Source organism: Penicillium cosmopolitanum (genome assembly GCF_028827165.1).
Source record: "Penicillium cosmopolitanum strain IBT 29677 chromosome Unknown utg000006l:49.0-5199605.0:1.0-5204138.0, whole genome shotgun sequence".
NCBI lineage: Eukaryota > Fungi > Ascomycota > Eurotiomycetes > Eurotiales > Aspergillaceae > Penicillium > Penicillium cosmopolitanum.
In genome coordinates, this window is record NW_026622676.1 from 4,715,147 (window position 1) to 4,731,831 (window position 16,685).

Below are 16,685 nucleotides of genomic sequence, written 5' to 3' on the forward strand. Positions count from 1 at the left end.
GCTCCCCCAGTGGCTGTCCAGTAAGCCTTTTCTCGATATGTTTCTAGGTTGTACCGTCCTTTCGGTCTCTATAATTATCTGGACACGAAGTCCCGGATACTTTCAGCATAGTTTCACTTCTAACAAGAAAACTATTCTCTCGTACATCTCTATCACCTGATTCCTGGAAAGCCTCCCCCAGATGGCGTTGAGATTTTATGCGAGGGGCAGCCCGATGAAATGGATCCAGGGGCAGTCCATCGGGAGAGGGCTTGCACATTATTAGGAGCCAAATGAGCGGACTGTGATTGACACTGGCATGACGGGTTTTGAATTCCTGTCTGGGGAGACGAAATCCCATCTAACACATTGCTTCCCAGAAGGGAGGGAGATGGAGATGGATAGGGTGATGTGGGCTCTGGCGGTACGAGGACAATTATTTTCGTTTGGGGATATATATTGCTCATAGATTGCAGCATCTGTGGAAGGGAGGTCTCTTTGTGAATGAATATATGTCAGCATCGCATCAAGAGCTTATGTTTTCGAGATTGGCGCCTCACCTGTCGCAACATAGTAGAGTGACTGGCTCGCTGGGACTCCATTGTTTGGATTTGTATGTATTGGAATTGGACTTGAAAACGCATCGTACATCAAATTTCCTTCATGGCAGCTCCCCATTGGTACTTGTATGCCGGTAGATATACTGCTTTCCGAAGACGCGTAGCACATGGTGTCATTCATAAAGCTTCTACCATCGATCGTCAAAGGTATCTCTCCAGTTATCCACCCGGAGGATTGCGCAAAATTGAAATCACTAGGCCATATAGATGTTTGCGTGATGTTGTATGAAGGGGTAAAAGGCGTTGGCGGTTCCTTGGCCATAGGTGATGTGTCGCGGGAGTTGACTTGTAGGTCATTCTGAGGGCGGGATACGTGACGGGGTGATAGAAGCGGAGAAGGAGAGTAGGGCTGATCCCATCCATTTAAAGCAGCTGCAGCTCGAAGCTCGTTCGCGATCACGCGCTCTTGGAGTTTGGCGATTCGATCTCTGATTTTTCGACCTAGTTTATATCAGCTTCGCTTTACCGTAGTATCATTCGGACTGGAATTCTAACGGTGGTTTCTTTGAGATAGTCTATTTTGCAGCCGTCGTCTCTCTAAAGGATCCTGCTTTTGACTAGATGTCTCATCATTGCTTGGGGACTTGGGTGATTGTTCGGCTCTCATTTTGGACTTATTTCGCATAAGTCGTGAAGATACAGCTCTTTATTGCTTGAGGGGTGAGGTGAGATTCCCGACTTGGTGGTATCTTCAGGTGCTATAAACATGCAGCGGGAGACTGACACTGGTCACCCTGGGTCATAATACTAGTCTTTATACAGGCCGGGCTTCCATGCACACCCACGAGGGAAACACTGACGAAGGAAGATTGCCGACTCGAGTCAATCTCACCGTGACACGCATCTGTACGACAGCACGCAGAGAGCCAGTAGTCTTCTCGCAAGACAATTGGCAAGGACTTGAGATCAAGGCTTTCAGCCGCGTGATACTTCGGGTCCATGCGACTTCGCACATCTCAGCTGGCTCACCCTGGGTGGAGAGGGTTCCTCTCTCGCTCGTCTTACACTCTCATTTGATGCGTTATGACGCCAGGTTTGTTCCACCAGTGTATCCACACCTTGGGGCTAGTTCTGGGATTATCCAGTCACTGGATATGGTGTGTGCCTTGGATGGGTTCGGCTACCAGCGGTTTGAGATGTGGCGTAGCACATGAGGTTGGAATCATGAGGAAAGCGTGGGACGCCCATATTCTGGATGATCTTTCCACAAGCACTTAGTGTTATTATAACCGTACTACTTTGATAACTAGGGGCTCTTCCCAGCCAAATCCTTATAGCAATGGTGTTCACAATAAGCCGGACGAGCGTCACCAAACTGCGTTGGGCACCGCCAGACATGACCGAAAGTTCATATTGGGATTTGTGTCAAGCTAGATGTGGGCTTTTGTCAAATTTTAATAATTAAAATGAAAGAAATGAGTTGGTTCTAAGTTGATGATTCCATTATGCTGCAAATCTACTTCCCTGCCAGGCCGGAATAATGGCCGTCCCAGCATCTGTACTTTGTGTTATAATCAATCGATCGATCAATCAATCTAAGATGGCAGATGCTCCTTCCTAAATGGGATATAGCATAGCCCACGATCTATATTACCATGCCACATATTTGGGAGACTTGGATACTAATCGGGTCCAAGAAAAGTTGTGGCCAAGAGCGAACACTTCGATTGATGCCACCACGAAGTGAGATAAATGGCCATCGACCAAGGTTTTACAACTCCTCAAGGTCAGCCCGCCTCAGGATAATTTCAGGGGTAGCCAATGCTCTGGTAGCGTGGGCCTATGTTGCCCGTGTCCTGGCGTCTCTTCAGCGCATGTAAACCAGGGAATCCCGGACCGCCAGAACCTTGTTGATGCCATGTGGATGGCTCTCAGAGCGTCCTCATTTGTCCCGATGGAATGCATGTGAGATCCCAATGTGACAAAAGATGGCGGAGCATCCGGTTTCACTCAACTGTGGACTAAAAGGGAGAGACAAATACCTTGTGCGACAATGCCTCCGGATAATGGTGGGGGGTATTCTGGGGTTACGACAGCTGCAAGTTCTATTTTTCTGTTTGAGTCGCTGGCTACATGGTATTTGAATAGCAATTGATCCTTCCAGTGGAATCAGGACTGTGGGTTGTCGTGTTGCAACCAACACTGCATGGCATAGTTACAGACCCTGCTGTCATCGTGACTTTCCTTGATACTATCAGCTTATTGGCATTTGAGAGACTTCTATCCCGTATACAGAAAACTAATTCTGGCACCAACTACCAAAATTCTCGCTTGAATTTATCCTTGGTTTCGCCATCGCGCATGATTCCAAAGCACGAGCCCTGAAATGTGTAACCTCGCCCGCCTATCCTCCATCCCTCAACCGTCTAATTGTACTTGTTCTTCTTTTCTTTGATTCCAAATTTCGTTTATCTCTTGGCCGCAAAAGTGGCCTTCACCCTATCAGCTACAAAATATGGATAAGTTGCACAGGGTAGTACCCATTTGCAGAAATTTTCCTTCCTCATTATCACCACAATAGCAATGATTAGTCAAGCATAGGTTATAACACTATAAAGCCCACCGGAGCAAACCTATCTACAATAAATTGCCCTCTTGTGAGGGGTATTTGCCACGATCGAAAAGCAAGCCAGTTTTGTAAAACTAGCCTCACAGTGCCATGCTAGAGACTATAAGCCCTAGCTCTTAGGGAAGTTGGTTTAATTAATTTACCGAAATTACTCAATAGTGATAATCCCATCGTACTCCATAGACTCGGCCGAACACTTTCGGATCCCGGGACCAATTATTGCTGGCGATACTGATGATGAATCTTCATTTATTCATGTTACCAATTCCCCAATTCGATCATTGATAACTCACATTGAGACTTGGGATCTTGGCCATAGTGAGGAATCATGAGATACTAACTACCTGGGCCCTGGATGGCAAATATGTCTCGACTTGCCACCGAATCGTTCAGATTTCCCTACCAACGGTCTGGGGAGGTTTGCGAGTATAGGCACTGGCATGCCTTATGCCCGGGTCGTAGTAAGTACTAGTAGGTAATAACTACTAGTAGCGGAGCCCGAATATCATCGGATTATTTCTCTCTCTGAAATTACTAGTATCTGGCTCTGATGGACGTGAAAATGAAACTATATCTCACCAGTAACAAGGCCGCAACTAGCGGTGCGGTGCGGCATGGCATTATCCAATTAGGGCATATCACTCCGCCACATCCCGCACACTCACCAACGTCACCCAATCACAACCAACACAAACAGTATTTCCAAAGCAGAAAGGCAGCTAGTATGCTTATTAGAATTCAAGTTCGAATTAGAAATACCCGTCAGCGAGTGAAATGTGCAACGGCCTCGTTCTCGTCAGCTGGCGCCAGGCAGCCATTTTCGTCCACCTGGATTGGTTCCAGGGTTCTTCCTCGTCCGTACAACCTGACTTCACTCTCGCTATTCTCACCTTCACTTTCACTTTCACTTTCACCTCCTCTCTGTAGCCCTGCCAAAAACCCTCACGACTCTCCCAACTTGAACACCACCACCCCTTCGCTGTGTCCAATCAACTTTTGATAGCTCCCTCTATCTCATCTTCTAACTACCCCATCCTCTACCGGTCATGGTACGCCTACTGCAAACAATAGGGCACCTCCTCCCTTACCACCTTTTCGCATACGGCACTTTACTAGGCACACAACTCTACCAGGTAACTACTTCACCCTTCCACCCACACACCAAAGACCTAGCCTAACCCGTTCACTCTACTCGCCAAACAAAACAGACCTTCGTCAATACAAAACTATGCTTCAAATACCTCCCCATGCGGGAGTTCCTCACGCTACAGAAACGCGTTTTCCCCGTATACTTCGCTTCGCAAGTCGGATTGGTGGTTCTCACTGCCGCAACGCACCCGCCTTATAGTATTATTTCGCTGATGAATGACCTTTGGAGCGCGGGGCCATTACTTGTTGTTTTGGGGACGGGAGGGTTGAATTGGGCGATTTATGGGCCTCGTACTACGACGACGTCGCTGGTCAGGAAGGCTGTTCATGGTGAGGATTCCTGAGACAGCTTGTCGTGGTGAGAGCTGCGGTTACAATGGGTTCTTGGGCTGACGATATTGCAGATGCTAAGGAGAAGCAGCAGGGCGATCAACTTGATGATGAGGGTAAGGTTCACCGCGCAAATAAGGAATTCTCATTCAACCATGCGATGTCCATTCATCTCAATGCGATTTCGCTGGTCGCAACCATTTGGTATGGTTTTACGCTCTCGTCCTCTCTTCTCGAGGGACTTTAGCTCGCTGCGCTACGAATATAATAGCTGGAAAAGGTTATAGCATTGTTATTGGCCCTCGTGGGATACAATACATTGTAAACTAAGAGTGGTTGACATGTATGTCCTTGCTCTTCCATAAAAATTGCAGGATCTAGCTCCTGAATTAGACGTCTAAAGCTATCAGAATACTATCGTGAAGCTATCTCTTCTGTAGGACTAGCCCTTAGATGACTAGCCCATACTGGCGGCTTGGATAAAGATGCGTTCTCTCTATTGTATCAAGCTTTCAGAGTCAATTCCGATTCATGGCTGAGAGAAAAACATACCTTCATGAAAAGAGACCCCACAGCAGCCAAGCATCCTGCAAACACAACAAGATAGTAGGTGTGGGACATTGATTTGACAATTGAATACAATGCTTCTTTGCGAACTGTGTCCGGTAGCTGTTTTAGCAGACCACTGCTTGGGCCAAGGATTGCTCCGCGAAGTGTCTCTCGAGGATACTGGGGTATCAGAGTCTGCAAGTCGTCAAGGGCCTGGTTCTGAAAAACGGCACCGGAAATGGCCAAAGCAAGAGTAATCCCGAGATTCTGTGCCAGAGCAATAAAAGAGGCTGCATCGGATGCGCGCGACGAGGCTACTTTAGCCTGGGCCACTGAAAACCCCGTCTGGATATACATTCCAGCGCCGATACCTATCAATGCCGAATACCCATAAATATGCGCAGTGGAAGTGTTCTCGTTGACAGTCGCTGTGATTGAACCATTGATTAGCTTTCGCATTATTATAGAGAGCCTGCGTAAATATACTCATCAAGCCACCTCCAAGCGCAGTCAGAATCCCTCCCACTAGATACCACGGCATATAGTATCCCAACTTTGTCATAGCAGCACCATTAGCCAAGCCACAAAATACCATAGGGAATATAAATGGGAGCAGTCCGACTGCTGCCCCTAAAGGTGAATCTCCTCGGACAAACTGGAAGTGCAGTGGTATGTAGTATGTCGGCACCTGAGAGGATTGTCAGCGGAGTCTAGTAGGAAATCGATGTCACTTACAAACACGCATGTAGCCGCACAGCTCATGAGACAAAACAAAAGCCACATCAAAGGCATATTCAGAAAGTCTGCTGGAAACACTCTTTCGGTCTCCGTAGTACCGACGCTGAAAGCTTGCTGTAAAATGAAGAGCAGCAGGACCACGCCTCCTACCACCCAAAGCGCTATTTCCCGACCAGAATCCCACGCAAATATATTCCCTCCGAAATTGATGGCCATAATTAGGGCTGTAAAAGCTCCGACATTCAAGACCATTCCCAGATAATCGATCTGTAAGAGCTTCTGTCGGAAACTCGTGACTTTCTGGGGATCACCACGAGGCAGATAGAAAATATAAATCGGGGAAAAGGCCGCTCCGATGCAGAGGTTGATATAGAACGACCAGCGCCATGTCGCATGTCGATTCTGGGCAAATGCGCCACCGACCCTGCCATCAAGGCAATTAGACAAAATGACTGCAGAACGTCGATGCAAAATACTCACACAGGCCCCAAAACGGTCCCAAGGCCCCATGCTGCTCGATTTCTCAGCTTCTTTGATCTCTTTGGTTATATTCAATTGGCACTTACTAATCCCTGTGAGCGCCATATACTGTGGTCTCTGGCGGACTGATGAAGTGATCGAGAGCAATGTCAAGCAGCCCAAATACATCCCAGCACCCTGCAGATGCATATATTAGTATCGGGAGAGAGGTTTAGATTGTTGGATATTGGCACCAACCCCGAGACCGGCGACGGCACGACCCACAATCATCGCATTCATGGTTGGAGCTGCACCGCAGATTGCACTCCCCACCTCAAACATCACAACGGAGAACAAGTATAGAAATTTGGCGCTGAAGATGCCGAATAGCTTACCCCTGTGTATATCGATAGTTGTTAGTAGCCAATACTACCGGGATGAGTGCAGTAGCTAGAGAAAAAGATCGAATTTACCATGCGATGATGGTGGCCGAGCCTGATAGAACGAAAGCAACCCCAAGCCAACTCATCTTGCCCACCTCCCCAAACCGTTCAACGATTGGAGACTGCACATCTGCAACGATGGTGTTGTCAAGTGAAAAGAGAAAGGTGGAGGAAAGGATTGTCAGAACGATCAATGCCCACTATATCAAATGGTTAGTCAGGGAAATCAATCGTAATGAAAACAGGTCCAGAGCCCAGGCTCACAAGTGGCTTTGCTACACTAGACTGCACATTTTCCTCGATATAGTCGACACCCTGTACGTCTTCTCGGACGTCCGGAGATTCAATTTGGACCTGTTGAATGGGATAGGTGTTTCTGGGGATATTTCGGCCGGGTCCGGAGAGTACTCCTGGTTTGGTAATTTGATTTGGCTCCTTGAGCTCGGTTTCCATCTTGGGCGAAGGAGTGGGAGGGACGAAGAGAGACAGCAGATATAGCGAATGTGAGTGAGTGATGGAACGGCGAAAGTCGACAAGAAAAGTTACAAAGGAGAGGCAGAAGCACCCAGTAGCAACCGATCAGGTACCAGGAGTTCTTAGTAGGGTACCACCACCAGCCTCAATCGCATCATCACGGCTCATAAACTGCTCATACTGGAGTATTTGCGAGGTAGTGCGAGGCAGACGTGGTACCTCTCGAAGTGTAGTACAGGGTCCCGTGGTTCCGTTTATCGTGTGATGACTAGATTCTGTCGAGGTTACGCTGGAAGGAGAGTTAAATTACAGTCTTAAACTTTGTACTTATCGAGGCGTGCTTGCACGATGGCATGGTTTGAATTTGGAATATATTAGTATTTTAATATACTAGTATTGGCTAATGCGGGAACCACCTCTTTCGTTGTAGATACCATAGAAGCGTATCTCAATATTGGAACCTCGGGAATTATATGCCCAAGAGGAGGCCTGTTTGCTTCAATAGCTGGTAGTACTAGTTAACTAACTACTATTCCACACTTCAGCTCACTGTTTATAGGCCGAGGGCGACCCCTACCTAGTCCGCTGACAGGACCAATGAATAGCCTCAGGCTGTTCAGAGTCTAGTCTACTCTTCTCGTGCGATCTACTCTACTCTGAAAGATCTTGACATGAGCAATGGACCTCGTCACTGTATTTGTAGGTATCTCTGTGCAATATATAAAAAAGGTCGCTGTGGTATCACAAAGTGCGCGCTTGAACGCCGCGCCCGGGAGCAAATCCGGTCTCCGGGCCCCTTCCAACGAATCCCGCGATTCCATAGTCGCTGGGAGTGTGGTATGGTGTAGTGATGGTGGTGGTAGTGGTGGTGAAGGTGAAGGTGAGGGCGAGGCGATGTGTAGATTATCATTAATGCAATGGTTGTAGTTATGTCGTGGCTTCTATATTTTCGGTTCGAAAGAGCAGGGCGCTTCAGCAATTATGAGAAATAGCCTGAAAAGGTTTCGGCTCGGAACTCGAGCTGCTGTGGACTTTCTAGGAGCAAAAAGGACTCGTATCGTAAGCCACGCTCTCTGCCGTGGCGGATGGACCAAGGGTTGACAGTGCTATTCCAAACACTGCTATATCCATCGAACAATTGTCGCCAGTAGCACGCTTCGGCGGCCGGGGTCAGGTATCGCTCGCGAAATGTTTTGACACTGTTCCGGGCGATGCGTGCGGCGGCGGAGGTGTTTTCCACGAGCGGCTCGATTTTCTCGGCCAAATCGCTGAAGTCACGCTCGACCTCGACATAATTTTGTTGGGGCCCTTCGGAGACCAGGAGGTAATGGTGGTGCTGGATGTATTGGAGTTTATGTGCCACAATCACGGAATTGCAGGCCTGTCGGTATTTCAGGGATGCGGAATACGAACGTCCTACAGATTCAGTCAGCGCCCCCTCCTTCAGCCATAGTCCTCACCATCTGCGGAAAAAACTTACCTTCGACGTGGGCAATAAACATATAACGACAGTGGTCCTCCATTTTGAGCACGTTGGCCCCCGTGGACCATTGGACCTGCTTCACGTCACCCCATGGCTTATCCCGGGCGGCCTCGATCAGGGCCCGGCGCAATTTCGGAGAAAAGCTGGGCTTTCCACGCCAGACAAGTTGGGGTTTCTTCTCATTCCAGGGGACATCAAGTCGCTGGATACGATCGACGACTTGGTCGTAAGGTCCGATGTAATTGGTCGGGTTATCCCAGGCCCAGAAGCTGAAATCCGGCATGAGCCAGACCCCTTCCTCGGTGGGAGTGCGAGCAAAGACCCAAACAGGGCGTTCGGAGTTGGTCACATCCTCGACTTTATCCTCCACGGAAAAGACGAATTCGATGTCACGCTGGTCGGCCCGATCCCGGTCAGCGACCAGCGCGCGGTGAATCGAACTCAACACTCCCAGAATCTTTTTTCGGTGGTCATCACCCATGGATCGCGCGGCGACAACATGGAGGTTGCCCTGAGAGATGAAGGCACGAGCCATGCCGGATCGAAGTTGAATGGCGTCGAGGTCCTCGGTGACGAGACCCCCCTGAGAACGCCAATGTCGCTTCCCGCGCGCAACATCCTCGAAGAGTCCTGGGAATGCGACCTTGCATTGTGTCTGTTCTAAGGCGTCGTTGCGGGCATCACGGGGGTATTCGAAATTCCAAGTTGGGGTGGTGGGTAATTGGAGGGCGGGTTCAGGGCAGGTTAAACAGGTTGAGCATTGGAAGGTTGTCGAGGTTTGACAGGCACAATGGCCAGCAGGGATGAGTTGGGTGAGGAGAGGGTGAATATAATCGCGATCGGAGTTGACACCATACCAGATGGCGACAATAATGCTGTAAAAGAGGCACGCGATGATGCACAGCAGCGATAGACCGCGTCGCGGTCGCATCATAGAATATGCCGCGGTCATCGGTCCAGAAGATCACGACCGCATACTCCAGATGATTAAAAAATGGAGAGAATGGGGGAGGGAGGGGGGAAGTGGAAAGGTGGAGAGGAGGAGGGGGGGGGGGGGGGGTTGTAGAGGGGAAGAAAGGAAGAAGGCGAGTTTAGGGGGGAGCAGGCTGAAACGAAGCCGAATTTGGGAGGATTGACAAGCTCCCGAGGGATCGGCTGGATTTGGGCGCGGGCGATTGGCGAAAGAGCCTCAGCGTGGGTCGCTGCGTCATGGGGCGGTACAGGTACGTAGTCAGGTACTGTAGGTATATTTGAGTATGCCAGTGCTGGATATACTTTAGACTATAGTATAGACTATAGTATTAGTCTATAGTGTAGGCATGAATGCTATATACTATATAATATATAATATACTAGTATATGTCGTGGCTATGTATACTAGTAGGTGTGGTATACTAGTACACTATATACTACACTGTCACAGCATACTGTCTGTAACAAGTCTGCCTTGCTCCCCTTGGCCCCCAACTCCAGTCAGCCTAACACGAGCTTGTGAAATACTCGTAGTACTCCGTACTACTAGTAACTACAGTATTCCATCTTTTCTCCGCCCTCTTGGCAACGCCCAGCAACCACAACGTCTGCGCCCACCACGCTCACCCAATGAATTCCCCGTGTCCGCTTCCCCTTCCCATTTCGAGGGAGAAGCATATGCACCTCCTCACTCTTACTCCGCATATCTCTGCATAGCCCTGTGATTTCTGATCCACTCGCTTATTTGGACCCTGCTACTATATTTATACGAGTATCATACCTTCACAGAGTACTAGGACGAGCACCTACCTACTCGAACCTACTTCTCACCGCGAATTGCCCATTGCCCATTGCCCTGCATATACACTATACACTCCGCCCTGATAGCCGACGCCCCAGCCAATCTTGATTTTACCTTCCACAGCCCTATACTACTCCGGACTATTGTGGCTTCAAATACGAACTAAGAAAGATAGCGCGTGATCAAGTGTCCCCTGCATAAAACTGGAATCTCTTCAGGGACGAATCACTGCAAGTTGGTAGGCGAATTGACCTGGCGGTTTCGAGCCTCAACAAGATCGACACTTGGACCGATCGAAAAGGTAAGCTGCCCAGGTGGTCCAATCAAAACGATTGTTACTCGTGACTAGCGGGCTTTTGTGATCCAATTCTGCGGCATTGAACTAGGGTATCGCGATTTCAAAAGCACTACAGAGTACTGTCCGTAGCTTTAGTAGGGAGTAGATTCATCATATAAGATGTCCAATAAAGTGATTGCTTACTTTGCCAACGAAGGGCTACCGGATGAAGCTAGGACCCCCTTCATATCCGAAATCTCTGATACATAACTTGAAGTCCAAGTTCCCAGGAGTATCTTATACTCCATTCCTAGTGCATCCAGTGAGCATTGCACTATCTCAAAATGGGTATCGGACTACGAGTCTCGCACTTTTCCTGCCGCCCCATCGAATCCACCAGGATCCACAGGCCAACGTGTGAAGACTTTCTACGGAGTACGATAGTACTCCGTACTTGGACATTGTAGAGACTCGAGAGTAGAGTAAGGAGTTACCGTTGCTGTACTCCGTAACTGAGCAGGAGTTTCAGGTCCTAACAAGGTTATCAAGACCTTCGAGAGCTTTAATCTTGAGCTTCCAGCCATGTGGTTACGATAAATGATGAGACAATTGACCCCTGAATCACACCTGGACAGTGCGCCGAGCAAACTCAATCGTGTCGCATCACCCATAAACATAAAGCAAACTTGATGCGTCTCCTATATTGGTATTCGACAAATATCCTTTACACTGTCCTGGACGAGGTGTTAGCTAGTATTTTCCAGGCGGCTAAATGAATAAAGAATGTTCAAATGAAAAAGCCAATGGGTGGGGAACGCGAAAAAAAAATTATAAGTGCCAACACTTTGACCAGAAGTTTGAATAAATACAAAGACACTGCTCATACTCCGTATATTGTAACACATACTAATTCTTAACCCCCCTACTACGAGGGATCTGTACGTCCAGCAGCATACGCGACATCTCATTTTCGCTCGGTAGATCTCTAAATGGTCGAATGAAAACATGTATATCAACTTAAAGAACCCGCCATTGGTGTATGCGTTGCCTAGACTAGAAAGAGTATATTAGCCCTCGTCTTAGCTTCGGTGTCCCACGAAGAGAAGCGTTTCCTCAATGTGTAATCTGTATACTAACGCAAGGCTACACAGTTCACAAATCTCGGTACGAGGCTTGTTTGCCACGGAAATGGCCCACATTGAACTCTAACTGTCGTTGTCAGGGTTGGACATTGGCGAGGCTACAGTGGCGCCGCAAAGTTTCCAACGAGTACCCACTCGTATAAGATAGAAAAGAAGGTAGCTACTAGTCTGCCATTAGAAGGCGGTAAATAATGATGGCCAATATGCGGTTGGAAACTTTTGCGGCGCCACTGTAAGCGTAGAATCGACTGCTGCTGCTGGATTCGATGCAGAATAACGAACCCAAAATAATTAATCTCTTGACCTATCTTACTTTGGGATTTTTGGATAACACAATAGGTAGACTCAAGGCCAGATAGTCTTATTCTAGCTGTAAACTTGAATGCCGTTTGCTGTAAATTGTGCTGCACTGGTATCAACATGCAGATGCCTCCCGAGTTTGAACCCCCGGAAAAAAAAATAATAACCAATCCCCAATTCTCCCTCTCGACGCCGGCTGCAAAATGCTTCAATAAAAAAAACCCCCCAACCAGACCGCTCTCAGGTACTTTTCAAACGCAATTATTGTCGGGATTGGCTCCGACCAGACCTTACCCCACGACTGCGCGCTGGCGTGTCGTTACTGTTCATCTCCGGGGTCATCGGTTCAGCTGGACGCCGTTGACGGCTGGGTCGAATCCGACCAAGAGCCCGACGTAACAATCCATCCGCCTCCTCATCCAGTTCCATCTCAACATGAGCCTCCGCAGTGGCGTTCGAAGCAGCAGTGTCTGGTGTCGCGGCGTGTGTGACTTCGTCCGTCCACTCTTCTGTGTACGTATCCGGACGTGCACGCCGACGCGATTCATCCATCCGATCTTTGCCGCGGATTCTGGAGTTTCGGTTATTTGACGTTCGTAATCCGTCTTCCATGGCTCTGCGATCCTTCTGATGGCCTTCCGAGGCCCAGATTTCGAGTGCTCGCGAAAGCAGTGTTCCAGCGACTCCTGCGCCACCAGCAGCGTCACCACCGCCACTGGCACCTAGGACACGGACGGCTTCGTGCAGGGCTGTCACCGCTTCAGTAGTCCGGCCAACCTCGAGGAGCAGCAAACCACGCGACGTATGCAATGACCCAACCAGTCCGCGATCTTCATAGCCCCCTACCCCGGATGCTGTAGCAACGGCCGCGGAGCCTCCTGCGCCACCACCTAAGAAGGGAGAGTAACCCATGCTTGTTCCTCCGCAACCAACACGCAAGCACTCCTCGAATTCACGAAGGGCATCCGGAACACGGCCCATTCGGCGTAGTGCATGACCCAAGTTGGCACGAGTAGCAACCCAGGCACCCGGCTCACAATGAAGAGATCCGGCCAGCTTTAGAGCTTGCTGGAACAGCTCAATGGCGTTGGGTAGATTACCCTGGTGGTAGTAGACAACACCAAGCTCGTTCAGCACGAGAGGATCGCCTCCGAGGGGGCTCGATGGTGAACTACCCGGAAGACCAGGAGCATTACTCGCAGGAGAACCTGTTGACATAGAATATGCAGCGCAAAGATACTCGTGGGCAAGCGACATATTATTCAGCGCAAGATGCTGCATTCCAAGGAAAAGTTGTGGGAGATGGCTGCCTTGGAAAAGTCGTGCAGCTGTGCTGTACGCAGCGATTGCCTGGTCATGCTCACCCTCGGCGGCAAAGGTATGTGCAAACCCAATCCAAGCGGGTGCGGAGTGAGGATCAAGTAGAGAAGCCTTAGAGAAGAATCTTCGGGCCTCGGCAATTTTCGATACCGAGAGGTAGTAGACTCCGATGGCAAGATATGTATATGGTTCTTCGGGGGCATGATCCGCCAACATATGCGAGAGCAAGAAAAGAGCATTAGTAGCTCCAGTCTCATAGAGGCAGGCCAGATGTAACGGATAAACTCCAGGGGCATGCCCAAGGTGGCTGTGGGCAGCCATGCTTGGGCTATTTGTGGTCGTTAGTTCGTTGGATTGAGATGTAGAAAGGATGGAGGATGTGAGTTCCAGGGCTTCGGCAAAGCGGCACTGGGTGAAGAGGGCTTCGGCACGCGCAAGCAGGATATCCGGGTTCTCGGCGAGGTTGTAGTGTGTAGAGAGAGTCTCTGTCGCATCGGATAGGATATTTGGCGCAGAGTATTTGGAGAGACGGGTGGTGTAGAGCATTTTCGTAAAGTCGGCCGCCTCTTGGGCCACAGCGGGGTCAGGCGAGGAGACTGAGTCGAAGTCCAATGATTCGAGAAATTCCAATTCCTCGGCTGGTGACATGAGCGAGTTCTTCATTAATTGATCGAAGGCCTCGAAACATTGAACGTCAATCCGCACCGCATCCTTGTAGCAATCGCGGGCACGGTCGAAGGCATTCTGCTTTGCAAAGCAAAGGCCCCGTAGGTAGCACATTGCCGCCTCAAATCGGACATTATTCGCATCTTCCTTTTCTCGTTCCTCTGCTCGCTCGGCTCGTGATGTGGGGTGCTTGCCATTGCGCATTGTGACATGGCTTTGGCCATTGAGATGTTGGATCTTGCGCCGACTGTTGCTGTTTCGAACGAGGTCGGTGGGGTTGTGCTCGCCCAATATCGATAAGGCTTGGTCGAATTGGCTCTGTTTGATGTAGCAATGAGCTGCAAGGTAGCGGCAGGCGGTGCTTCGAGAGATGAGGTCTTTGCGGGATAAGAGGGCCAAGGCACGAGTGAAGTTATTGTTGGAGAAATGAACCTGTGCCAACCAAAAGGCATCCGAGTCACTATCTTCACGGCGAACAGTCAGTATTCAACTTCGGGTTTGAAGCGCGACAGGAGGCATACTGGTGAGCGCAAGAACCTTGTCACCGATGTAGATGGCGGAATCATGCTGGCCGCGATTCAACGCGTCCTGTCTCCAGGAGCGCAGGTACCGTTCCATGACCACAGATCAGACGCGTCAAGGCCAGAAAGAACAAGCTTGAGCTAGGCGGCGGGCATGAACTCCAGCAATCCGCCTTCGGAGAATTTGATAATTGCGCGGTGCTGCTCGCATGAGCGGGTCGAGCAGTGGACAAAACAAATGGCCCGTGCACGGAGCCGCCACAGCGACGGGATCAAAAGGTCGTGTAAACTGATGAAAGATTGGATTCAAAAGATAAAGACTTGAAATCAGTGACTAAGAGACTTGAAGTAGCACGAATGTCAGTTCCTTTGATTTCTGTTCGCCCATCGACACTGCCTTTCGTCCCAGCAACCATACACGTGATCTATGTCATGTGATGATAAGCAATGCAGATTGGAGAGCGGTGTGGCCTAGCAGTATCACACCTGGTTTCATTGGCCGAGCTCTCACCTGCCCCACTTCTTTCTCTTATCGAACCTCGAAGGGCATCGAGCAACCTTCACCTCGCCCAGCCTTACTCTCTTCGCTCTCTTCTCACCAACTCAAGAGAAACCACCCGCCAAAATGTCCGAGCGAAAAGTCTTGACCAAATATTACCCGCCCGATTTCGATCCCAGTGCGATCGGGCGCACACCCAAGCACCTGCGCAAGCAGGGCCCGAAAGTCATCACCGTCCGATTGATGGCACCTTTCCCTATGAAATGTACGAACTGTGGCGAATATATCTACCGCGGACGCAAGTTCAACGCCCGCAAACAAACCCTCGAAGAAAAATACCTCAATATCCCCATTTATCGCTTCTTCATCCGTTGCACACGATGCAGTGGAGAGATCACCTTTCGAACCGATCCAAAGAACATGGACTACGAATGCGAAAAGGGTGCCAAGCGAAACTTCGAGCCATGGCGCGATTCCAAGTCCGGCAAATACAATGAAACCGAAGAAAGAAACCCTCGACCGACTGGAACGCGAAGAGAATGCCGAACACGAGCAACAGGAACGCGATAAGATGGCCGAGTTGGAGGAGAAGATGCACGATTCAAAGCGGGAGATGGCGATTGCGGATGCGCTGGACGAAATCCGTACTCGAAATGCGCGCATTGCACGAAATGAAGGCAAGGACGACGAGGCGGCTCTCGACTCTATTCATGAACAGGTAGACGAGTCACGTCTGCAGGCTGAAAGGGAGGATGAAGAGGCTGCACGCAAGGCATTCATGACCGCTGATGGGGAGAGGATTAAGCGTATTGTTGACGAGGAGGAGGAACCCGCCCCGGCCGCAGCTCCTGTATCAGCAGAGCCTAAGCCCGCGGCGTCGATCTCGATGCCCCCGCCTTCATCAACATCCTTTAGCAGAGTGAAGAAGTCCAAGAAAAGCGGCAATCTTTTGGGTATCAAAAAGAAGCCCTCACTGGTATAAGATCTCGGAATACCTGATTTATTGGCGCCGGCGCTGGAAACCTGGGAAGCAACTTGAATAGCTTTATTTCCATTAGTATCCCACTTCAAGAATTTACGAATTAACTACATCATAAATACACCTTAACTACAGTACACACATGACCAATTACTCCAAAAAATTGAATGGTTCAGAATACATTAAGAAGCTATTCTTCCAGATAAGAAAACAAATAACAGAAGTCATACAAGAAGATGTAAAACGGTATCATCAAGATCACCCTATAAGAGGGATCATCACCAATGCGCCACGCTCAAAAGCAAGTAAATAGCCATAGTTACCACCCATGCGGCAGCCAGCAAAGTAATAGCAACAAATCAACAACCAGTAGCAAGAAGAACCAGTAGCAAGAAGGCACCACCTGAATGCTGA

At 49.3% G+C, this 16,685-nt stretch overlaps 6 protein-coding genes across 6 annotated transcripts; 2 read left to right on the plus strand and 4 right to left on the minus strand.

The window, feature by feature from the left end:
- Nucleotides 1-152: 152 nt before the first annotated feature.
- Nucleotides 153-1,206, minus strand: xanC (transcription factor xanC; the record flags this gene model as incomplete). The annotated part of the gene is made up of 3 exons (XM_056630933.1): nucleotides 153-475; nucleotides 540-1,040; nucleotides 1,095-1,206. The coding sequence occupies 3 exons, from the start codon at nucleotides 1,204-1,206 to the stop codon at nucleotides 153-155; spliced, it is 936 nt and encodes a 311-aa protein (XP_056490235.1).
- Nucleotides 1,207-4,415: 3,209 nt separating this feature from the next.
- On the plus strand, nucleotides 4,416-4,894 carry N7509_006297 (DUF4149 domain-containing protein; the record flags this gene model as incomplete). The annotated part of the gene is made up of 2 exons (XM_056630934.1): nucleotides 4,416-4,647; nucleotides 4,722-4,894. 2 exons carry the CDS (start codon nucleotides 4,416-4,418, stop codon nucleotides 4,892-4,894), a joined length of 405 nt encoding a protein of 134 aa, XP_056490236.1.
- A 210-nt stretch (nucleotides 4,895-5,104) lies between these two features.
- Nucleotides 5,105-7,289, minus strand: N7509_006298 (uncharacterized protein; the record flags this gene model as incomplete). Its single annotated transcript, XM_056630935.1, has 9 exons — nucleotides 5,105-5,143; nucleotides 5,200-5,624; nucleotides 5,683-5,884; nucleotides 5,932-6,358; nucleotides 6,415-6,445; nucleotides 6,501-6,591; nucleotides 6,652-6,790; nucleotides 6,867-7,036; nucleotides 7,101-7,289. 9 exons carry the CDS (start codon nucleotides 7,287-7,289, stop codon nucleotides 5,105-5,107), a joined length of 1,713 nt encoding a protein of 570 aa, XP_056490237.1.
- A 1,000-nt stretch (nucleotides 7,290-8,289) lies between these two features.
- On the minus strand, nucleotides 8,290-9,745 carry N7509_006299 (uncharacterized protein; the record flags this gene model as incomplete). Its single annotated transcript, XM_056630936.1, has 2 exons — nucleotides 8,290-8,726; nucleotides 8,791-9,745. 2 exons carry the CDS (start codon nucleotides 9,743-9,745, stop codon nucleotides 8,290-8,292), a joined length of 1,392 nt encoding a protein of 463 aa, XP_056490238.1.
- Nucleotides 9,746-12,547: 2,802 nt separating this feature from the next.
- Nucleotides 12,548-14,890, minus strand: N7509_006300 (anaphase promoting complex subunit CDC16; the record flags this gene model as incomplete). Its single annotated transcript, XM_056630937.1, has 2 exons — nucleotides 12,548-14,736; nucleotides 14,794-14,890. The coding sequence occupies 2 exons, from the start codon at nucleotides 14,888-14,890 to the stop codon at nucleotides 12,548-12,550; spliced, it is 2,286 nt and encodes a 761-aa protein (XP_056490239.1).
- A 528-nt stretch (nucleotides 14,891-15,418) lies between these two features.
- On the plus strand, nucleotides 15,419-16,274 carry N7509_006301 (Saf4/Yju2 family protein; the record flags this gene model as incomplete). The annotated part of the gene is made up of 2 exons (XM_056630938.1): nucleotides 15,419-15,734; nucleotides 15,802-16,274. The coding sequence occupies 2 exons, from the start codon at nucleotides 15,419-15,421 to the stop codon at nucleotides 16,272-16,274; spliced, it is 789 nt and encodes a 262-aa protein (XP_056490240.1).
- Between the last annotated feature and the right edge of the window lie 411 nt (nucleotides 16,275-16,685).